This window comes from Pristis pectinata, chromosome 18, assembly GCF_009764475.1.
Source record: "Pristis pectinata isolate sPriPec2 chromosome 18, sPriPec2.1.pri, whole genome shotgun sequence".
NCBI lineage: Eukaryota > Metazoa > Chordata > Chondrichthyes > Rhinopristiformes > Pristidae > Pristis > Pristis pectinata.
The window spans coordinates 5,240,571-5,259,533 of NC_067422.1; the positions used below are offsets into that span (position 1 = coordinate 5,240,571).

The window sequence follows — 18,963 nt, forward strand, 5'->3', positions numbered from 1 at the left end:
TAGTGGTTGGTCTAAAGGGGCGAAAAGGGGCAGATTAAATACAAATTTGCTCCTTTCAAACGTTGGCCATTTCTCCTGCATTAATTGTTATTCTCTTCCGAGAGCTGGACAGCCATTTCACATGATCATTCTTCACAATATAATCTTTTAATCTCTTCATCCATTCTGATTGTTCTCTGTTGCATCCTTAATTTTTTTGTTCGTTGTGACGAGAACTGCACGTACTATAGAAGTGCAAAATAATCTTGGCTATTATTGACCATTTAATGTATTTCAACATCTGTTCTCTTTACTCCTGAGAGAGGTTTAAGCAAAGAAAATCAAGGTTGACACTGCAGGACAGCACTGAGAAAGTGTTATACTGTCAAAGGCGTCACCTTAGGCCCCTACTCTCTCAGGCTGATGTTTAAAATAATGACCCAAAGCACAGTTTTAAAGAGTAGCAGAGTTACACCTGGTATTTTGGCTAATATTTATTCCTATTCAATATCATTTAAAAAACAGTTCTAGCCTTCATCTTATTGCTATTTGTGAGAGCTAACTGAATGTAAATTAGCTGTTGACTGCTACATTTCAGCAATGATAACATTGTAAAATTACTTCATTAGCTGCAAGTCACAAAATGAGCTCTATAAATTTAAGTATTTCAAGGTTTTTCATATTGCACTTTAGCATTATTGCACTAACAAATGCATTCAAAATCAAATTGCCAGAACACACACACTTTCCAAGTACATTGCTTACTTTCCTTTTAAATTAGGAATTCTTTATCAGTTTGCATTTCAAAGTTGAATGTCCTTTGCTTTTTGTCAGCTCAATTCTTAAGCTTATAAAAACCCACCTGTCGCTTTTTCAGCTTTAGACTCCACTGCTTTCATTACCTGGGTATCTTCTTAGCAAGGAGACTTGTGACTCCCAAGCTCCTACATTGTTGAAGATATTCAGCAAAAGAAACCCCAACAGAAACTTCTGTGGCATCCATTCCCAGCACTGACAGTACTTGGGACATTTTCTATTCTAACTGCACTACAGAGATCCAAACTCCTGTTATAGCACCAGGATGATACATTGATAAGAACAGAATCAAAAAGGGTAAGAGGACAATTCTCAGACAGATAGGACTGCCAGTATCATGCCTCAGAGATCTCCATCGTGACTCCTCTGATCATCAATAAGTCTAGATAGCTTAGACACGGGCATCAAGTAATTGACAATAACAAGTCTGAAGAGTAGAAACACGAGTCTGCAGAATAATGCAGGCAGGTTTATGCAGGCAGGTGGGGGAAAAAAGGCAAAGGTAATGGAAATGTAATTCAACACAGATAGGTATGCAACATATTCAGGCAATTAAAAATACCTACGTAAGAATTCATTAACATTGTAAAATTGGCAAATGAAGAGCAGAAATCATGAAGTGCTGATAGAGAATTCTAAAGTACTATTGTTAGTGAAATTCCTCATTAAAAGGCTTCACACAGACACTGACAAGAACAGAGACTGTACAGAACATGCACAATGGAATTAAAACAGTAGCTGGGGCATGGATGGAGTGTGCACAATTTTGAGCATCCTTAATATAGAAAGGCTACTGAAGGTATGGAAATTATGGCACTAGATTAACAAGGATGCCGTCAGGGATGAGTAAATGTATTTTTTTTAAAGAGAGTTTGTGCCATCTTCACTGTGAGAAAGTAAAAAGTTACATTTTTCAGAAGTAATTAGTATTTCAAAGGAATATAATGAAAAGGTATTTCTACTAGCTGCCAAATCATGAGCAAGAGGCATAAATTTGCTATTACACAAGCAAAAGAGGTGAGATAAAAAAGATATACAAAGGGTTATCTGAATAACGAACAAAGTACTAATCAATACAATAATATGGAAAAGAGAAACTTACATGCAGTTAGGAAGTATATAAAGGGAATAGGAAAAGAAGAAAACACGATAAGGATGTAACAAAAGACCAAGGAAATGGGAATACACAGTAGATAGCTAGCACACGCAAATCAAACTGGGCTAAACGACCTCTTTGTTTCAGAGATTTCTTTCATTGTATAAATCTCACGTAGTGATAACTGATACAGACAAGTGATTATGTCCTACCTGAATTATGTAAAATTCCTATCACCTTAATACAATGGGGATATCCTTGCACTTGACGTTGCATAGCGAAGGGCGAATGAAGGGCACACCATGAGGGTAAAATGTCAAAATTCCCCGTCTGAAGTGCAGTCGCTTAATTTTTTTATTTCAACTTATCTGTTTACCAACAGAAAACCTGTGCCCCATAATAGTTCAATGCGGACCTGGGGCCATGCTGATACTGCTGGCACATCTTAATACATCCACAGACATCTATCTGGGAATGGAAATCTCCTTCCATCTAACATACAGAATCAGGCCACATGTATAACAACATATTCAGATTTGGTTTCCACAAAACAGAAAAATCCAAAGTTAAGTATACTGGCGATAAAGAATGGAGAAACATTACAGAAACTTGAACTATACATCTAGAAAGAGGTGTCATAGTACACAAGAGATAAATGTCGTAACACAAAGCCTTTCTCCTTCAATGTGTCAATTAAGATCAAAAATGGAAATGAATATTGGTAGAAGTAAATTTGAAACAGATGTCAGGAGAAGCCTCTTTACTCAAAAGATTAGTAACTGTAATAATTTACTGAGCAAGAGAACAGATGCTATAACACTGGGCAAATGCAATTAGATTTTATAATTGGAGATATAAATGGATTTCATTTTTCTTTTCGCTGGTTTGTCTTCTTTTGAGTCAATTAACTGTTAACATTTCATCTTCAGTAAAACATATTGGATGGACCTCCGTCAGGAAGATACCAATAAAAACATCCTTATGCTTTTGAACTCATATTCAGATTCAACAAGTCATTTCATTTCTAAATTTAAAAATAGAAATTTCCATACATGGGAAAAATAGTCAAATTCATACCTTCTATTGATGCAGCGTCCACCATGATCCGTTGCATCAGGACGGGTTCAGACCCAAAGTCAAAAACTACAGTTTGGCGAAAAGTTCCAAAGATTTCTGTGCTGAATTGTACACTAACTCTATATATACAATGGTCCATTCCATTCTGAGCCATCTTTCCTCCCCCTAGCCACTCTTGACAGTTCTCTGGTACATCTTGTACCACCTGGGTGTTGAGGTCACCAACAGAAACGGTCATAATGGAAAAATGAGGGCGATGAGCATCGTAGAGCAAGGCTATCCGATACAGCAAACGTGCAGGCTGAGGAAAGGGAAAAAAGCATTAATTTACCCAATATTAACTCCAAAAATAGCATCCTATCTATTTTCAACTGCATTTATCACATCTCTTTTTTTCATCTTCCTTGCGAAATTTTATTCATCCTACATTTACACTTCCCTATACATATTACGCGCTGCTTCCATGCTTGTAAAAGAGCTCTATCCTGTTTTAACACCACTGATGGCTCATATTTTATCAACCCTAATTGGACTTAACACTTCAAATTCTGGATCACTAAATACAGGAAATTACTGCAGGAAATATTCCCAATCCAGTCAACCTTAGCTGCTTTACTGAATTTTCCCTCGCATGCCAAAAAAAATCACATCAGGAAATGGTAATATCTACTTGAGTATTCAGGTCCATTCTGAAAAACCAGCAGCTCCTGTCAGCCTACAAACGGGATTTTGATAATACCCAATGAAAACTAAAAACTGCTGATGAAGGAAATCTGAAAATAAAACCGAGTGCTGGAATGTCCAAACAGTTCAGGTTGCATCTGTGGAATGAGAAACAGAGTGAATGTTTCAGGTCAAAAAATCATTTATCAGAACAGGGGAAAAGAAAACAAGTTAGTTTTAAGTTGCAGAAAATTGAGTAGAAGATGGATAGGACAAAGGGAATATCTCTGATAGGGTGCGTCTAGAGTTGCCATGGGCATAGGCTGTACATAGTTTAATGGGAGCAGTTGGATGGTGTGAGAGGGCGTCAGAGAAAATGAACAAAAGCTATGAATTGAGAGCAGTTGGAAAGTGAGAACACAAAGGAACAAAAGCTGCAAAATGCAGGGTTTTGGACATGCCCAGCAGAATGAGCCAATATCGCAGATGGATGACTTACAGCAAAAATAGCTGGACCTGATACAGACAAAGTAAGTAAGTTACTTGAAACTGGAGAATTCAATAAAGATATGACATCGGCAGAAAAGATCTAAACGTAGGAACTCCGCAATCAGTCACCCAATCTACGTCTGGTTTCTCCAGTGTAGAGGACACTGGATCGTGAACAGCAAAAGCAGTACACTAGATTGTTACTCTTGAATCACTGCAACACTTGAAAGGGCTGTTTCTGTTCCTGAATAGGGAAACGGAAGAGATAAAAGGACAGATGCTGCATCTACAATGGTTGCACAAAAAAGTGCCCAAGGGGAGTGATTGGTAGAAACAGAAAAGCAGACCTTGGATCACCAAGTATTTGTCACTTTAGAATGATGAACAGGGATTGATGAGAAAGATCTGTTCCGTGATGGAATTTCCTTGAACGAGTGGAGAATCAGTTGAAAGCAGAGGTTAACGGGGCAGAAAGTGAAGACCACGGAACTGTATCTTTGCTCTGCCCAGGAAGAGAGGGGGTGAGACCAAAGATGTGGAAAATAAATGAGCAGCAGTCATAGGCTCTATCAATTACAGCTGAAGAAAAGCCACAGTTCAGGAAAAAGGAAGGTATCCCCAACAAATCTTCCAAACACTCCACTTCTTACAGTACTTCTCAAAAATCCTGACCTGCTGAGTGTTTCTAGCATTTTGTTTTCATTGTGATAACACCAGCTTTGTGGCATTCATAGTGCATAAGAGTGCCTTGTAACACCTGTTTTGTGCAAGAAAGAATGCCAAGACTAATAGTTCCACATCGCCAAGTGTCTAACCATCAAAACTTCTGAGTATTAATAGGCAAAAACTTAAAACTATGGGTACTAAAGCAAATCAGAGGTCAAGAAATCTGTGACAAACAGTTCAGGTGACTCTTAAAGTATAAATATCTACCAGCAACCTTTATACTTGGGATGCAGAATCAGATGGAAGAAAGCATGTTCACTTCCTTCTCACTCTGCCACCAAGCTCAATAACCACCACCTCCATCAGTGGCACAACATGGCTGCAGCATATACAATCTGAAGGATGCACTGCAACTGCCCAATACTGTTACCTCAATGACACTTTCCTGCAATCTCTGCCAAGTGCAACATTGCTGTGGAAGTTTCACGTTACTCTAACTTGAAAATATATTATTCTTTCACCTTCATATATCTCCTGAAATTTTCTATCTAATACAAACCCGGAAACATATCACAAGGACCAATGTACTTGAAGGGGATTGAGCACCACCATCTTCTCTGAGCAACCAAGCACAGACAACAATTAAGTCAGCTCAAATGATAAGAATATATCTTTTTAAAAAACCAGGATGGCAATCTGGGACAAATTTGAAGCTGCTCAAAAAAATCTTCAACTAAAATAGAAACCCATGATACCACATGTTGAATGTACACTCATTAAAATGAAGTCATAAAACCCAAGTTTTAATTCCAATTTATTAAATTATAGAAACTCAGACTTTCAGCTCAATTTGTTAACAGTCAGGACTACTTTTAGGCAAACTGTTACCTTAGAATCCCTCATGAACCACAAACAACCCATGTAATCACAATCCTTATCACATTCAGAATGTGCCAGCAATTAACAATTACTCTTTCAAACACCAAGCAAAAATATAGTAGATTATGCATTACTTTCTGACAATACCATCTATGTTAATTTCAATTATATTTATTATTTTAAGATTGCTGCAATTTTGAAATATTTATAACTTTTTGCTGAAGAGAGCTGCACATTTCCTTGGCTATTCCGGAAACCATATCATGCAATTTGTCTGGACTTTTAAGCAGCTATGGTTATGGAAATTAGATTTTCACAGAGGATGGAAGTGACAATGAGTACGTAGATGTCTGGTCAATATTTACAGAAATGACCATTGTAGTGAGCACTGCTGATATCCAGGATGCAGTTCCATTTTTATGTAAAGATTTAGATCAGCAGCCAACATAATCAAAGACCCAACCCACCCCGGACACTCTCTCTTCTTCCCCCTTGCACTGGGCTGAAAATACAAAAGCTTTCTATCCCACTGTTATAAGACTCTTGAACAGACCTCTCATATGCTGTAAGATGAACTCTTGATCTCTCAATCTATCTCATTATGGCCTTGTACCTTGTTGTCTGCCTGCACTGCAGTTTCTCTGTAACTGTAACACTTTATTCTGCATTCTATTATTGTTTTCCCTTGTACTACCTCAATGCACCGCTCTAATGTGATGAAATGATCTGTATGGATGGCACGCAAAACAAAGTTTTTCATTGTACCTCATTATATGTGACAATAATAAACCAATTTACCAATTCTCAATGGAATTGGTCAGATTATCACCAAAAGGCATAAAAAGCATTGAATACTGGAGGGAAAAAAAAGAGCAAAGTATATAGCGTTGGCATAAGGAACGTATTAAGGGAGCCAAGATAAAGATCAGACACTAAGCTTTCTATGTCAAGGCAATGAGAAGTAAAAAAAATTCAAACAGGAGGTATGGGAATCAGAACAAGCTACAGAAGTCATCTCACATTTTACTTGGAATGCTGTAAACACAAATGAATAATAGAGAATTTAGCTGGGTAGACAGACAAGATGATTTCAGAGAAGCATAATCTTAATGTCAGAAACTGAAGGAATAGTTCCCTTGTGTCAGCTTCACCATTCAACAAGGTCTTGGTTGACCCAAAGTCACAGGGTCATACTGCCCACCAAGTCAACAGCAATCACCCATGATACTAATCCCATTTTTTTTAAATTCTCCCATATTTCCATTAACTCCACCTATATTCTACCACTCACCTACATTCTAGGGAAAAATTAACCTATCAACCCTATCATAAGGATGTGGGAGAAAACCAGAGCACCCAGAGGAAACCCACACAGTCACAGGGAGAAGGTGCAGACTCCATATAGATGGCACTGGAGGTCAGAACTGAACCCAGATCACAACAGCTATGAGGCAGTGACTCTGCTAGCTGTGTCACTGTGCCGCCCAGCTCCAGAGAAGTCTACAGAAATGATTGTGCAAACTGTACAAAGTATTAAATGGAATAGATAAGGTAGTCAGGGAAAAGACCGGAAAAGAAGGGCTTACATTTGGACCAAAAAGTAAATTTATAAACAGACTACAGTATTTTATTCATAGATTCAGGATAAGCTAAAGAATGTACTGATATAAGAGACTTGGGGAGATCACAAGGTTGAGTAAAATGATGCAAAAGAATTGCACTGGATAAATGGGCTTCATATGTGTTTAGTCATTTCTTACGAGTTGTACAGCTTTTTGCCATATAGTGTAGTCATGAATTAAAACTCACCATTCACATAGAAATGACAGCTGCAACTTTTATGAATTTATGAAACAATGAAACAATGACAAAACGTGAAGTAGAAACATTCCAAAGCTATAGGTTTGCTGATTTGCAAGGTCTCCTTGCTTGAAGAAGGATAAATTGGCTTTGGAGGCAGTGCAGAGGAGGTTCACTAGGTTGATTCTGGAGATGAGGGAGTTAGGGTATGAGGAGATATTGAGTCGCCTGGGATTATACTCACTGGAATTCAGAAGGATGAGAGGGGATCTTATAGAAACATATAAAATTATGAAAGGGATAAGAGGCAGGAAGGTTGTTTCCACTAGTAGGTGAGAGTAGAACTAGGGGACATAGCCTCAAGATTCGGGGGAATAGATTTAGGATGGAGATGAGGAGAAACTGCTTTTCCCAGAGAGCAGTGAATCTGTGGAATTCTCTGCCCAGGGAAACAGTAGAGGCTACCTCATTAAAAATATTTAAGACACAGTTAGGTAGATTTTTGCATGGTAGGGGAATTAAGGGTTATGGGGAAAAGGCAGGAAGGTGGATCTGAGTACACAGACAGATCAACCATGATCTTATTGAATGGCGGAACAGGCTCAATGTGTCAGATGGCCTGCTCCTGCTCCTATTTCTTATGTTAAGACAAAGATGTCCATTTCACCCATATGTTAACACACCAGTCTTCAAACGTCTGATTAACAGTGGAGTATCATTCAGAGACATTCATCCTTTCATCTATGGTTACCTTAGTCTGACCAAATTAAATTGTATATTTTGTGCCATACATGTCTTTTCTAGAAATCTTATGTAAATAATTAACTGCCATGGTATACATTAATTGCAAGAAATGGCAGTGGATAGATGAGTGGAAGCCAAGGGAGGGGAGGAAGGAGGAGTAAAGGGTGTGGTAACGACTAACCTTCTTTAACATTACTATGAAAGAGGAATATGGTGAAAAGTACAACTCTGCTGAAGCTCCTCAACCCAATACAGAAACTCCTGTTGAGAATGAATTGGTGGCTAAGATGACCAAAGTTGCATTTGTCTGTTTGATACATTAATAGCTTCAAAGTACTACTTTAAGTACTTACTTTACAATGAAGTATGAAGGTCCATAGTTGACTGGATTTCTTGGTTGTCACAGTTATTGATAATCCTGGGCTATGTTCCACAGCTACTCCATCCACGGATTCACTGAGCTTTGGAAGTAGAATACAAACCCACTTAGCAAATCTGTGCTTCCAAAGGAAGCAAATCAAAAATAAACTACAGTAATATTCACCAATCCAACCCATGAGTTTTTATTCTGCACATGGTGAACATATTTCAATTTTCACAAAGTGCAGCTGTCTATGTTCAGTTACCTATTCACAAGTCTTCTTTTATAAAGTTTATTTTGTTGCAAATTTTGCCACTTCTCCTGAACTCTTGGTTGGGTTAAATGAACTGCATTCACCCTCCAGAGCCTCAATGAAGTTGGAATAAACACAGCATGCATCAGCAGTCGTGAGATTGTGGTAAATGCAAGAACCAAGCCTGTCCAGTCCAATGTTTATCTCTTAAGCAAAACCACCAAAGCAGATTAATTGGTCCTTCATCTCTGAGGTTTGGCAGACTTGGCTGAGCACAAAATGGCTGTAACTTTCCCACCAACAGTCACAACACTTTTTAAAATGTACAGAATTAGCAGCAAAATGTGTGGACACCAGGGGATGTGAAAGGCTAGTGATGAATGCAGGATTTATTTCCTCTCTTACTTGAAATCTACCATACAGATTTACACACCACTTTTTCTGGAGATAACGAGTTCATCCATTTTTCAATTAATGTTTCCATATAATTCCCAATAGATTGTTTATTTTCTTTTTGTTGCTTTAAACGCATTAGCCGTGAAGAGTAGCGTTTCTGCCATTCAGCCAACTCCTCTTGAGAGTGTGCAGATGTACATTGTGCACCATATCTACATATTTTTTGTTCTACAAACCTGAAACAAAACAAAATACATTAGTTGAATTCATGTCAGGCAGCAAAAAATCTCCCATTCTATGATTTATTCGGTTTACATCACTTGCAAATTTTCCTGGCTTCACAATCACCAAAGATCTGGCACACGTTTCAGCAAATTGTGCTTCTCTTATCCTTCAAATGAAGAACTTCATATAAAAAAAAGTATACATTTATTCTACTTTCCTCAAAAATCCTATAGATTTCATTGATTGATGCCACATTCTGATATTAAAACCTACTTGAGCCAACCTTTCCCCCTTTTGTCATCAAAATCAAGAACCATCTCTCTCTCCAAACATTAGTTCTGTGCCTCCAGCCTAAACTTTATCCACCCCAGAGACTGCCACATCATGACACCTCGCTGTACTGCCCATCTCCCAGCTCACATTTTATCTTAACGGCCCCGAAAGCCCATCAAATATTTTGCACCTTTACAGCAATGCCTCTTACCACAAGATACCTGGACCATTTTGCATTCAACACTGAGATTTAGCTGCTCATGTCCTCCAAATGAACTCAATACATAGAAAGTGCTGTAGCCCATGCTCTCACGAAGAAAGGGAAACATAACTGGCAACTACTAACATGAAGATGAGAGATTGATAAGAGAATGAATGCATGCACCAATACAACAAGGCTATCAAAAATTAGTCACATCACTCAGTTCTTAAGCAGCAGAATGGTAATTTCAGGAAAGCATTAAGTAGTAATTTTAATGTAACAGTTATCTAAACAATTTACCTTTTGCAAAGTGTGTATTCTTCACTACAGGTGACACCCCGAGGTGGAGGGCGGAATTGCCATCCATCTTCAGAATCTGCAGTGATCATTTAAATACATTTAAAGCATCTAGATTATTCTTCTGTAAAGTAGTCCATTTGATTACTGTGTGTTTTTTTATATTAAAATACTATCACACTGCAGCAACATATATGATCTGGTTAATATTAGATTAAGAATCAAATGACTGAAGATCATTCAAGCTCAAAAGCCTGATCTCAACAAGCCAGAGTCAATTTACTCAGCCATAGCCAATTTCTAAAGCAGTTAGCTCAATGAAATGCAGCAAATAACCAGAGACAAAACCTTAATAACAAAAAAACTTTACCCAGACTTCCCAATGGTGCAATGAAATACAATTATTAATTTAAGTTATTCACAACTACAACTTATATTTCTCCCCCCACAGATAACATTAGGGTCACAACAGGACAAAAGTCAAATTATTCTATTATCTACCTTTTCTTTTTGAGTCATACAGCATGGAAAAAGGCCCTTTGGCCGAACTGGTCCATGCTGACCAAGATTCCCATCTAAGCTAGTCTTGTTTGCCCATGTTTGGCCCATATCCATCTATTCCATTCCTATCCATGTATCTGTCCAAGTACCTGTTAAATATTGTTAGTGTACCTGCCTCAACCACTTCCTCTAGCAGTTCATTCCATATACTGACCACTCTCTGGGTAAAAAAGTTGCCCCTCATATTCCTATTAAATCTCTTTTCATATTGATAATTGTCCAACCTGAGTTTTTAAATCTATACCCTTGAATCTCACATCTTGTGTTAAAGCATTAATCCTTGCAACTGAATAGTTCCAATGGTAAAGCGCCTTTGGAGCCACCGTGCAAGTGAAAGTTAAGCCAGTGATTTTTAGAAAACCAATTGACCATGGTAAACATTACAGGAGAACTTGAAGCTGTGCCCTTCAGCCATCCACTAAGGTGGTACTTCCTGGAGCAATAGTATTCAGGAGCAAGATTCCTGCTGTCATATCCTAACTCTGAAATTCTAGAATAGAACTGGCAACATCTGGCCTACAGGGCTTGGAGTGACAGTTGGAAGGGCTTTCATTCACTTTAGTCATTCTCAAACTCCCTTCAGTGTTTTTAATGCAAATTCAAATACTAACATTTGAGTATTTGATAAATGACTCATCATCTAGTTCAAAAACTGTTACAGTACTCTCACCCATTGCAATTCATTGATAGTGAAGCATTTTGCAACAACTGGAGGGCATGTGCTCAACAACACGCTGTCTTTGTCAAGTGTTTTAACTACGCTGGAGAGGGACAAGTTTTTAATTCATGGAACAGACCTATATGTCAATTACCTTCCTCTGTATCTTCTAAATATGCTGACATCAGTTTATTGCTAGTGACCTGCAACATAAATGGAAAAAACAGATGAGACAAGAAGCAATACTTTCCTTGGTTTCATTATCATTTTCAAAGGATGGCACACAAAGCAAGCTACTTTTCTGACATTGGGGAGTGCCAGTTCTACCAAAGTGGCATATCACAACATACAGTACATCATATTTATTCTCAAATTAGTTATAAGATTACACCAAAGCTCAACAACTATATCACAACAGACCCACCCATTCATAATAAATCATTCATTACACAAAGTCTATCCTAATCATAATAACTCAAGGAATACATTAAGAAACTTGCAGAACAGACATTGCAAATAGTAAATGAACTCAATATCATCAAATGAGAGGCAGTACACTTTGCTAGGAATAAGAAAATGCTCTTTGAAAAATTAAGACCAGAGGCACCAGAAGTATAAATCACAAAAAGTGTACGTTAATAAGGCAATAAAATCAAAGCAGCTGCTGGGATTCATTTTCAGATTGACAGTACTGACAAACAGAAGTCATGTTAAACCTTGGTTAGGTCACATTTGCAGTACTAAGAACAATTCCAGTTTTCATACCATGAAAATGACCAAAAAGAACATGAAGAAGTGCCAAAAAAGATTTACTAGGATGATAATAAAAATGAGAGGCTATACCATCAAGAACTTTTGAATAGGCTGGAGCACCTTTCCCTAAGAAAAATGAAGAGATAACCTGATAGAGGGCCTTAATGTCCTGAATGGGTTTGACCATGAAGAAAATATTGTGGGTAAAGCAGAACTAGGAACTATAAAAATAAATCACTAATAAATCCAATGGAGAAAGTTATTTTCCAGAATCTGGGACAAGCACACAAGGAAGTTAAGATAACTAGAGTAAATATATTTAATGGGTAGCTTGATCAGTGTAAAAAGGAGAAAGGAATTAGGTTTAGTTAACGGAATTAGAAAAAGGGATGGAAGGAGTTTCAAATGGAGCATAAACACCAGCTATTTTAGCTGTTGGGTCGAATGACCAGTTTCTCAGTTATGTAAATTTAACTCTCTCCTCAGAAGGCCCCAAAAATGGACACTGGATGAAACTATAATAAAACACACAGATCAATATATTCCAGTACCATTAGTTCTGACAGCAAGATAGATATCAATATCACAGAAGGCAGGGAAAACAGCCAACTATGATCCCTGCTCTCAGTTGCTGTCCCACTTGCCAGAAAGAAATCTTAAAGAAAGCAGAAGCTGACAAAATATCAAAACTTTCTGTAAGATGAAACCTGGAATTTGAAACATTGAATAAACAGAAATGCTACCATTAGCTTTTTGCTTTTACGTGTTCGACACCGTTTCAATAAATTGAAACAACTAAACTGAAGATTTAAAAGTGGAGTTCATCAGCCAAGAGTCTGCAGATGCTGTCACCAGATATTTTTTAAGCTGGTATCGAGAGACTTTTGTGGTTAAGGGACATGGGGATCAGAAATGAGGTTGAGGATCAGTCTTTATTTAATGATAGAGCTTCATGTGTCGAATGGCCAACTCCTGTTATTTCTTGCATTGTTTCTAGTACTTTTCCATCACTTGGGATTTTTTTTTCCATGAAACAAATGAAAGGGAAGAGAATGGGCCCCAAGGTTGGAAGTATCTTGGGTAAAAGGGAATACTAAAGACTGATAAATAATTAAACAGAGTGACAGAGAAATGTGGAATTGGAACATCAGAGCAGAGGGAATGTAGGGAGCAAATAATCTTCATACAAGCACACAGAAACAAGGATCATATTTAATGAGTTACAGGAGTATGATATGGTTGCCAGCACTGTTCCAGGGCTTCATGATGGTCAGGACTGGAAATTAAATATACCTGTTTATGAGGTTGACAAAAAAATGGTGGGGGTGGGGGGGAGGGTGGGGAGGGAGGAGCAACCTTAGTGATCAAGGATTAGTTCACAAAATTGACGAAAGAGGGTATAAAAGAGGTGAGCAGGCAGTGAAGACATCTTAGGTGGAATTAAACAAGAGAAAAGGATTCAAAGTGATTGCATAGTAGTAATCAAGTGGCAGAACATAAAAATATACAAGTTGGATAAACATGTTGTCAAGGAAAGGTGGTTTTAGTGCAAGATTTTAACTTTCATGCTGATTAGGTCTAAGGTTATGAAATGTGTACAGAAAAATAAACTGTAACAATATGCCCCCAGAACTGACTGGAGGACAGCCCATGATAGATTTTGAAAAGAGCCATGATCTGTATTTAGTTGATCACTGAACAGTACGTGAAGTAGAGAAACATGGAACAATTACTGCCATTCTGGCCTGTGAAAGGATGTCTTCCATCATGATAAACAGACTAAATCTGTGACTGAGTAAAACCACAGCAGTGCAGTGGAAGCTGTTAAAAGACTGATATTCCTAAGGGGGCAAAAGCCCACACTTCCACAAAAAAGTAGCCAGGAATGACTATATTCAACTAAAACGGGGCAAGACCTGACATGGATCCTTACAAAAGGAACAGAAACAGGGGACAAACTGGAGCCCAATGGGATACTAGAAGAGCTGTTAAATTACAGAAATAACAACCAAAGGCTGGTAAATGAGAAAAATGTGTTGAAATTCCCCAAGAGCCAGAGGAATTTACATTCAACTAATTAACCAAACTGTCAAGATAATCTCAATAATGGTAACCATAATCATGTAAACCCATCAGATTCACTGACATGAAGGAAAGCTACCACCCTTACTTGGTCCGCCCTATATTCAGTGTGGGCGGGACAGTGGCACTGAAAGTCTCACAGCTGCAGAACCCAGATTCCATTCTTTCCTCTGGTGCTGACTGCAAGGAGGTGGATGTTCTTCCTGTGACTGCACGGGTTTTCCCCAGTGCTCCAGTTTCTTCCCACTTCCCAACTGCATGCAGGTTAGTAGTGAACTGACTCCTGTAATTTTCATCAGTGTAGGTGAGAAGTGGAAGAATTTGGAGGGAGGGAGCAGGGGGATTCTCGTTAATGGGCATGAGAAATAATAGATCGCAGGGAATAAATGTGGCAATGGGATTGCTCTGGAAGTCAGCGTGGACACCTTGAGCCAAACAGCTGCCTTCGATATCATAAGGAAATTTGAGAAACAGGACAGAGGGGAAATAAAGATTTTGATGGAAGGTCATTAATCTTCTCTCCACACAGACGCAGCTTGGCGAGTGTTTCCAACATTTCCTGTTTCTATATTGGATTTACAGAACATGCATTATTTTGCTTTTGTATCAATCACATGATAATGATAAAAAGTGATGCCAAGGAGACGCCAGGCTTGACTGCATGCATTAAAGTATGTGAGGGCGCCTTTGGGAATGTTAAATTGATGGAGGTGGGAGAAGTTAAACACTGACTAATCCACTGCTTGTAAAAATACATTTCTCAAAAACTGTTGTTGAACCTGTAGTGTCCTCAGTGATGAGTAACGGATCTTCAATGATTCTACAAAGAGAATTCCAGGGGTGTGCAATACAGATCACTGCCAGTCGAAAAATCACAGATTAGTACGAACTAGTCCAAGACTTATGGATGGGTCATTTCTATAACCACGCCACCCAACAGCCATGTATGAAGGGTGTCACAGAATGAGTCATGGACCCTTTGTTAACTCTTAGCAGATTACTCACCTCCATTTCTGCAAGTAGTACTTTGAGCCTGGTTACATCTTTTGTTATCAAACCATTCTAGAGAAAATATTGAAGAGAATGCAACAATTTAGCATTAAATGTTCAAAAATGTGATTTTTACCAAGGACATATCCAAATTTTGACTATTTACTCAGTGGCTGTGCCCTCAGCAGCACCATACTGTCACTTTTCCCATGTAATGTCTTCCACAATCACAAGCTATACCATGTATCCTGCTTTTGCTGGGCTCTATTAAAAACTGTGGGAATAAAAAACTGCAAGATACAATGAAAAGCCCATCAGAACAAAATGCTGTACAAATAGCTACGCTCCTTTTTAATTTGGCACATTCTGACATTCATGTACTTGTTGTTAAAAATTGAACTGTTTTCCTTTTTTTTTGAAGAGTTCCATAAAAGGTCCTGAATTATATATTGAGGGACTTGTTGACCCAGCCAAAAATAGCACATTTGTGGCTTCATGGTTCATATTTTATTCATTATACAGTATGTGATCAGGTCGACCTATTGTTTAAATGTTATATCCCATTGGGACGTTTGAACTTCATGACACTCCAGGCACTTGGACATGCTTTATGCTGTTAACATATGCCACAATACGTGGTCAAACTCATGAAATGCAGCAAGTAATCACAATGTAAAATAATTTGATTACATAGCACTAAGCATTATCCTCTTGCACCCAAAAGCAGAGCAGCAAGTCACCAGTTGAAATGCATTGAACAAGTAGTCCACTCACTACAACTTTAACAGGATGTCTAGTGACACGTTATACAAGTCTATGTCTAGTAACAACAGTATCCTTTAATCAGGTTGTTTGACAATGGGCTAATTCTTATTGGCAGGGTGCTTATACCTGGTGGAACAAGAGGAAATAACTGCCAAATAGTTCGACAAATGTGCCTGTACAATGATAGTAATGCGACCTGTAGTCATTCCAGCTTATCAGTAGAAACACCACAAGCCACACATGAACCATGCAATGGAAATCTTACAGGCTGCAAAATTCCAATTACAAATAGTAAAACTAATGAAATGTATTTTTTGAAGGTGATAAGATGCAGTGGCTGCTGGAATGTCTTTATGACTACTCTAATAGAAAAGTGGCAAATTATGGCAACAGTGGGATGAAATGGGATGGGAGAGGCTTGTGCTGAACATAAACTCTGGCGTGGACCAGGCCAAACAACTTCTTTCTACAGTATCATTCCAATTCTGGTCAGTATATACTGGTAGCTCATTCTCAGCTAATACTTACAGCTCATGGGAATCTCATACTGTGATTTTCCACAGTTAACTGTCACCGGTAAACTCAAGGGGGCATTCAAAGAATCGATACCCAAGTGGTAGTGAGAATAAGCATTTCATTCCCACAAAATAGCCAAATAAGAGAGATTGCAAGAGAAAGCTATGCTGATAGAGTGAGATGGAGAGTGGCAGGAAGTTTAAGAGAATCACGAACACCAGCATGCATATGTTGAACCAACTGGCCCACTTCTGTACTGAAAACTCTGCACGTTTAATTATGGTCAGGCAATGATTGAGAAAGGGAAAGTATGTATTAATATTAAAGTTGAAATATTCTTTTTCCTCAACTTACCTGTTCACACTGTAAAAACCGGCAACCTAACTGATTATTTTGTATGAGATGATACATATGAGATGTTGCATGGAACAGAATGTTGCTCAGCGATAACCACTTTAGCTATACACTTTCCCTCAAATTAATTAAATCTCACAACAAAATGAATTCTGCACAGAAATCCTAACCAATTCTGCTTTTGTGTTACTTCCAGATACAAAGTATTTTCATTGATCATAAATAAGTACAACCAGGGGTAGCAACAATGGGATGTGTTCTTGTTAAGGACTCTCAGCATCCGGGACATGCCCTCTTCACATTACTACCATCAGGGAGGTGGTACAGGAGCCTGAAGACCCACACTCAATGCTTCAGGAACAGCTTCTTCCTCTCTGCCATCAGATTTCTGAATGGTCCACGAACCCATGAACACTACCCCATTACTCCTCTTTTGCATTATTTATTTATTTATTTACAATTTGTCGTAATTTTTACGTCTTTATGTCTTGCAGTGGACTGCTGCCGCAAAACAACAAATGTCATGACATATGTCAGCGATAATAAACCTGATTCTGATATGATTCAGATTTTAGCAGTTACATACAAAAATGTATTTTTCTAGAACCTTTCCTGAAAACTAGACTGATTCATTAAATTCATTACATCAGTGGAAGCAGTACATGTGCAAGCAATCTGTTTAAATCTTATTTTTCCCTTAATAAACATTAGCCTGATCTGATTCAATTAGCTAACAGTTCCAATGGCTGGGATAGTTTTCTTACAGGTGGTTTCCAGTAGTTGGCTAAATCACACTAACATGCAGGTATGCACCCTTTTCCTGGAAGCCACTCTCCTGGTTTGGTAGGATAATGGACAAATAAGCCTCCATAAAGGGGCTGAACACAACTTCATATTTCACTAGTTTCAGGTGAACTACAAATACGAGTTGAAATATGTCCCATTACCTAGCACTCTGCCACAATTGTAATGAATGACAACTTGTGCAGTTAATGGGAAAAAGTTGGTAGATTGTGTGCTACATGCAGGAGTCCTCCTCTTAAAATGGCAAAGTATATTTGAGACTGACTACATAGGGGTTGCAACTCTTTTGTCTCCAGGGCTACCGCAGACTATTACTGGATGAATGGACAACACTCGAAAACGTGAAGAGGAGTGCCTGCAGACCACAAAACCTCCACCACTCACTTAAACAGTATATGCCAGATTTGTCCATTATCTCTGCCATTTTTGTTGTGAACCTAACATCAGTATTGTACACAATGTATTCTCCCCACACTCCTGGACCAAGTTGAAAAGTTTTTGAAACCATTTAGAAAATTTGCAAATATGAAGTACAAGGTGAACGTAATGATTTAAATCACCCCAAACCACTCACACAAACTTCTCAGATGCAAGTGAAGGAAATTATAGCACAGTGCATGGTAAGAAAACAAAAAAATATTAAAACTGGGCACCTCATCATTTTACTACCACTTAGTTTGTACAATATCAATATAGTAAATTTCTGCTAAATTATGGAGGGGGAAATAAAAATCATAATACATAACCTACCAAAGATTCCCCCATCAAGGATTTTGATAAAATGCTGGACACTGCTTGTAACTTGCCCTCCACGTACATGCAGCGAAACACTGCTTGTAGTGTGCCGTCTCCCTTGGACAGTCCCTCTGCCAACACTGTAGACACAGAAATATAAACCTTTCTTTACTTCACAGACTTTATTCCCAAAAGTCTGTCAACAGAAATTATTAACTAAGAACCCAGGAGATCAGTTATTATGTCAACTCTTTCCTAATGCCCTTCATAGTGGTCAGGTCTGCTGATCAGCAAAGATATGCAGGGATATTAGAACAAAAAAGCTGAAAAATCATCAGCACATGACTTGGATGAAGTGTGAAAAAGGAAATCGGGTACAAGGTAACGTAAGTGGAGTAGAACAGCAACAGAGCTTGCCACGCTGCTTTCTGCATAAGGCAGCCATTCCCTCTAGAGTAAAGTGCACTGTTCTGGCCATGAAAATCATACAAAATAGGTCATCAGTCAAGAGATGTCACTGACAAGGAAC

General features: G+C 38.3%; 1 protein-coding gene across 6 annotated transcripts in view; it reads right to left on the reverse strand.

The window, feature by feature from the left end:
* The window catches only part of helz (helicase with zinc finger), a 246,256-nt gene that overhangs the window by 181,438 nt on the left and 45,855 nt on the right, over positions 1–18,963 (reverse strand). For all 6 annotated transcript variants that reach the window (XM_052033181.1, XM_052033180.1, XM_052033179.1 and 3 more), the window contains 7 exons: positions 18,450–18,574; positions 15,276–15,332; positions 11,590–11,638; positions 10,220–10,295; positions 9,257–9,455; positions 8,563–8,670; positions 2,969–3,269 (listed from right to left, as the gene is read on the reverse strand). In XM_052033181.1, the coding sequence (XP_051889141.1) occupies positions 2,969–3,269; positions 8,563–8,670; positions 9,257–9,455; positions 10,220–10,295; positions 11,590–11,638; positions 15,276–15,332; positions 18,450–18,574 (915 nt within the window). The remainder of the gene's footprint in view (positions 1–2,968; positions 3,270–8,562; positions 8,671–9,256; positions 9,456–10,219; positions 10,296–11,589; positions 11,639–15,275; positions 15,333–18,449; positions 18,575–18,963) is intronic.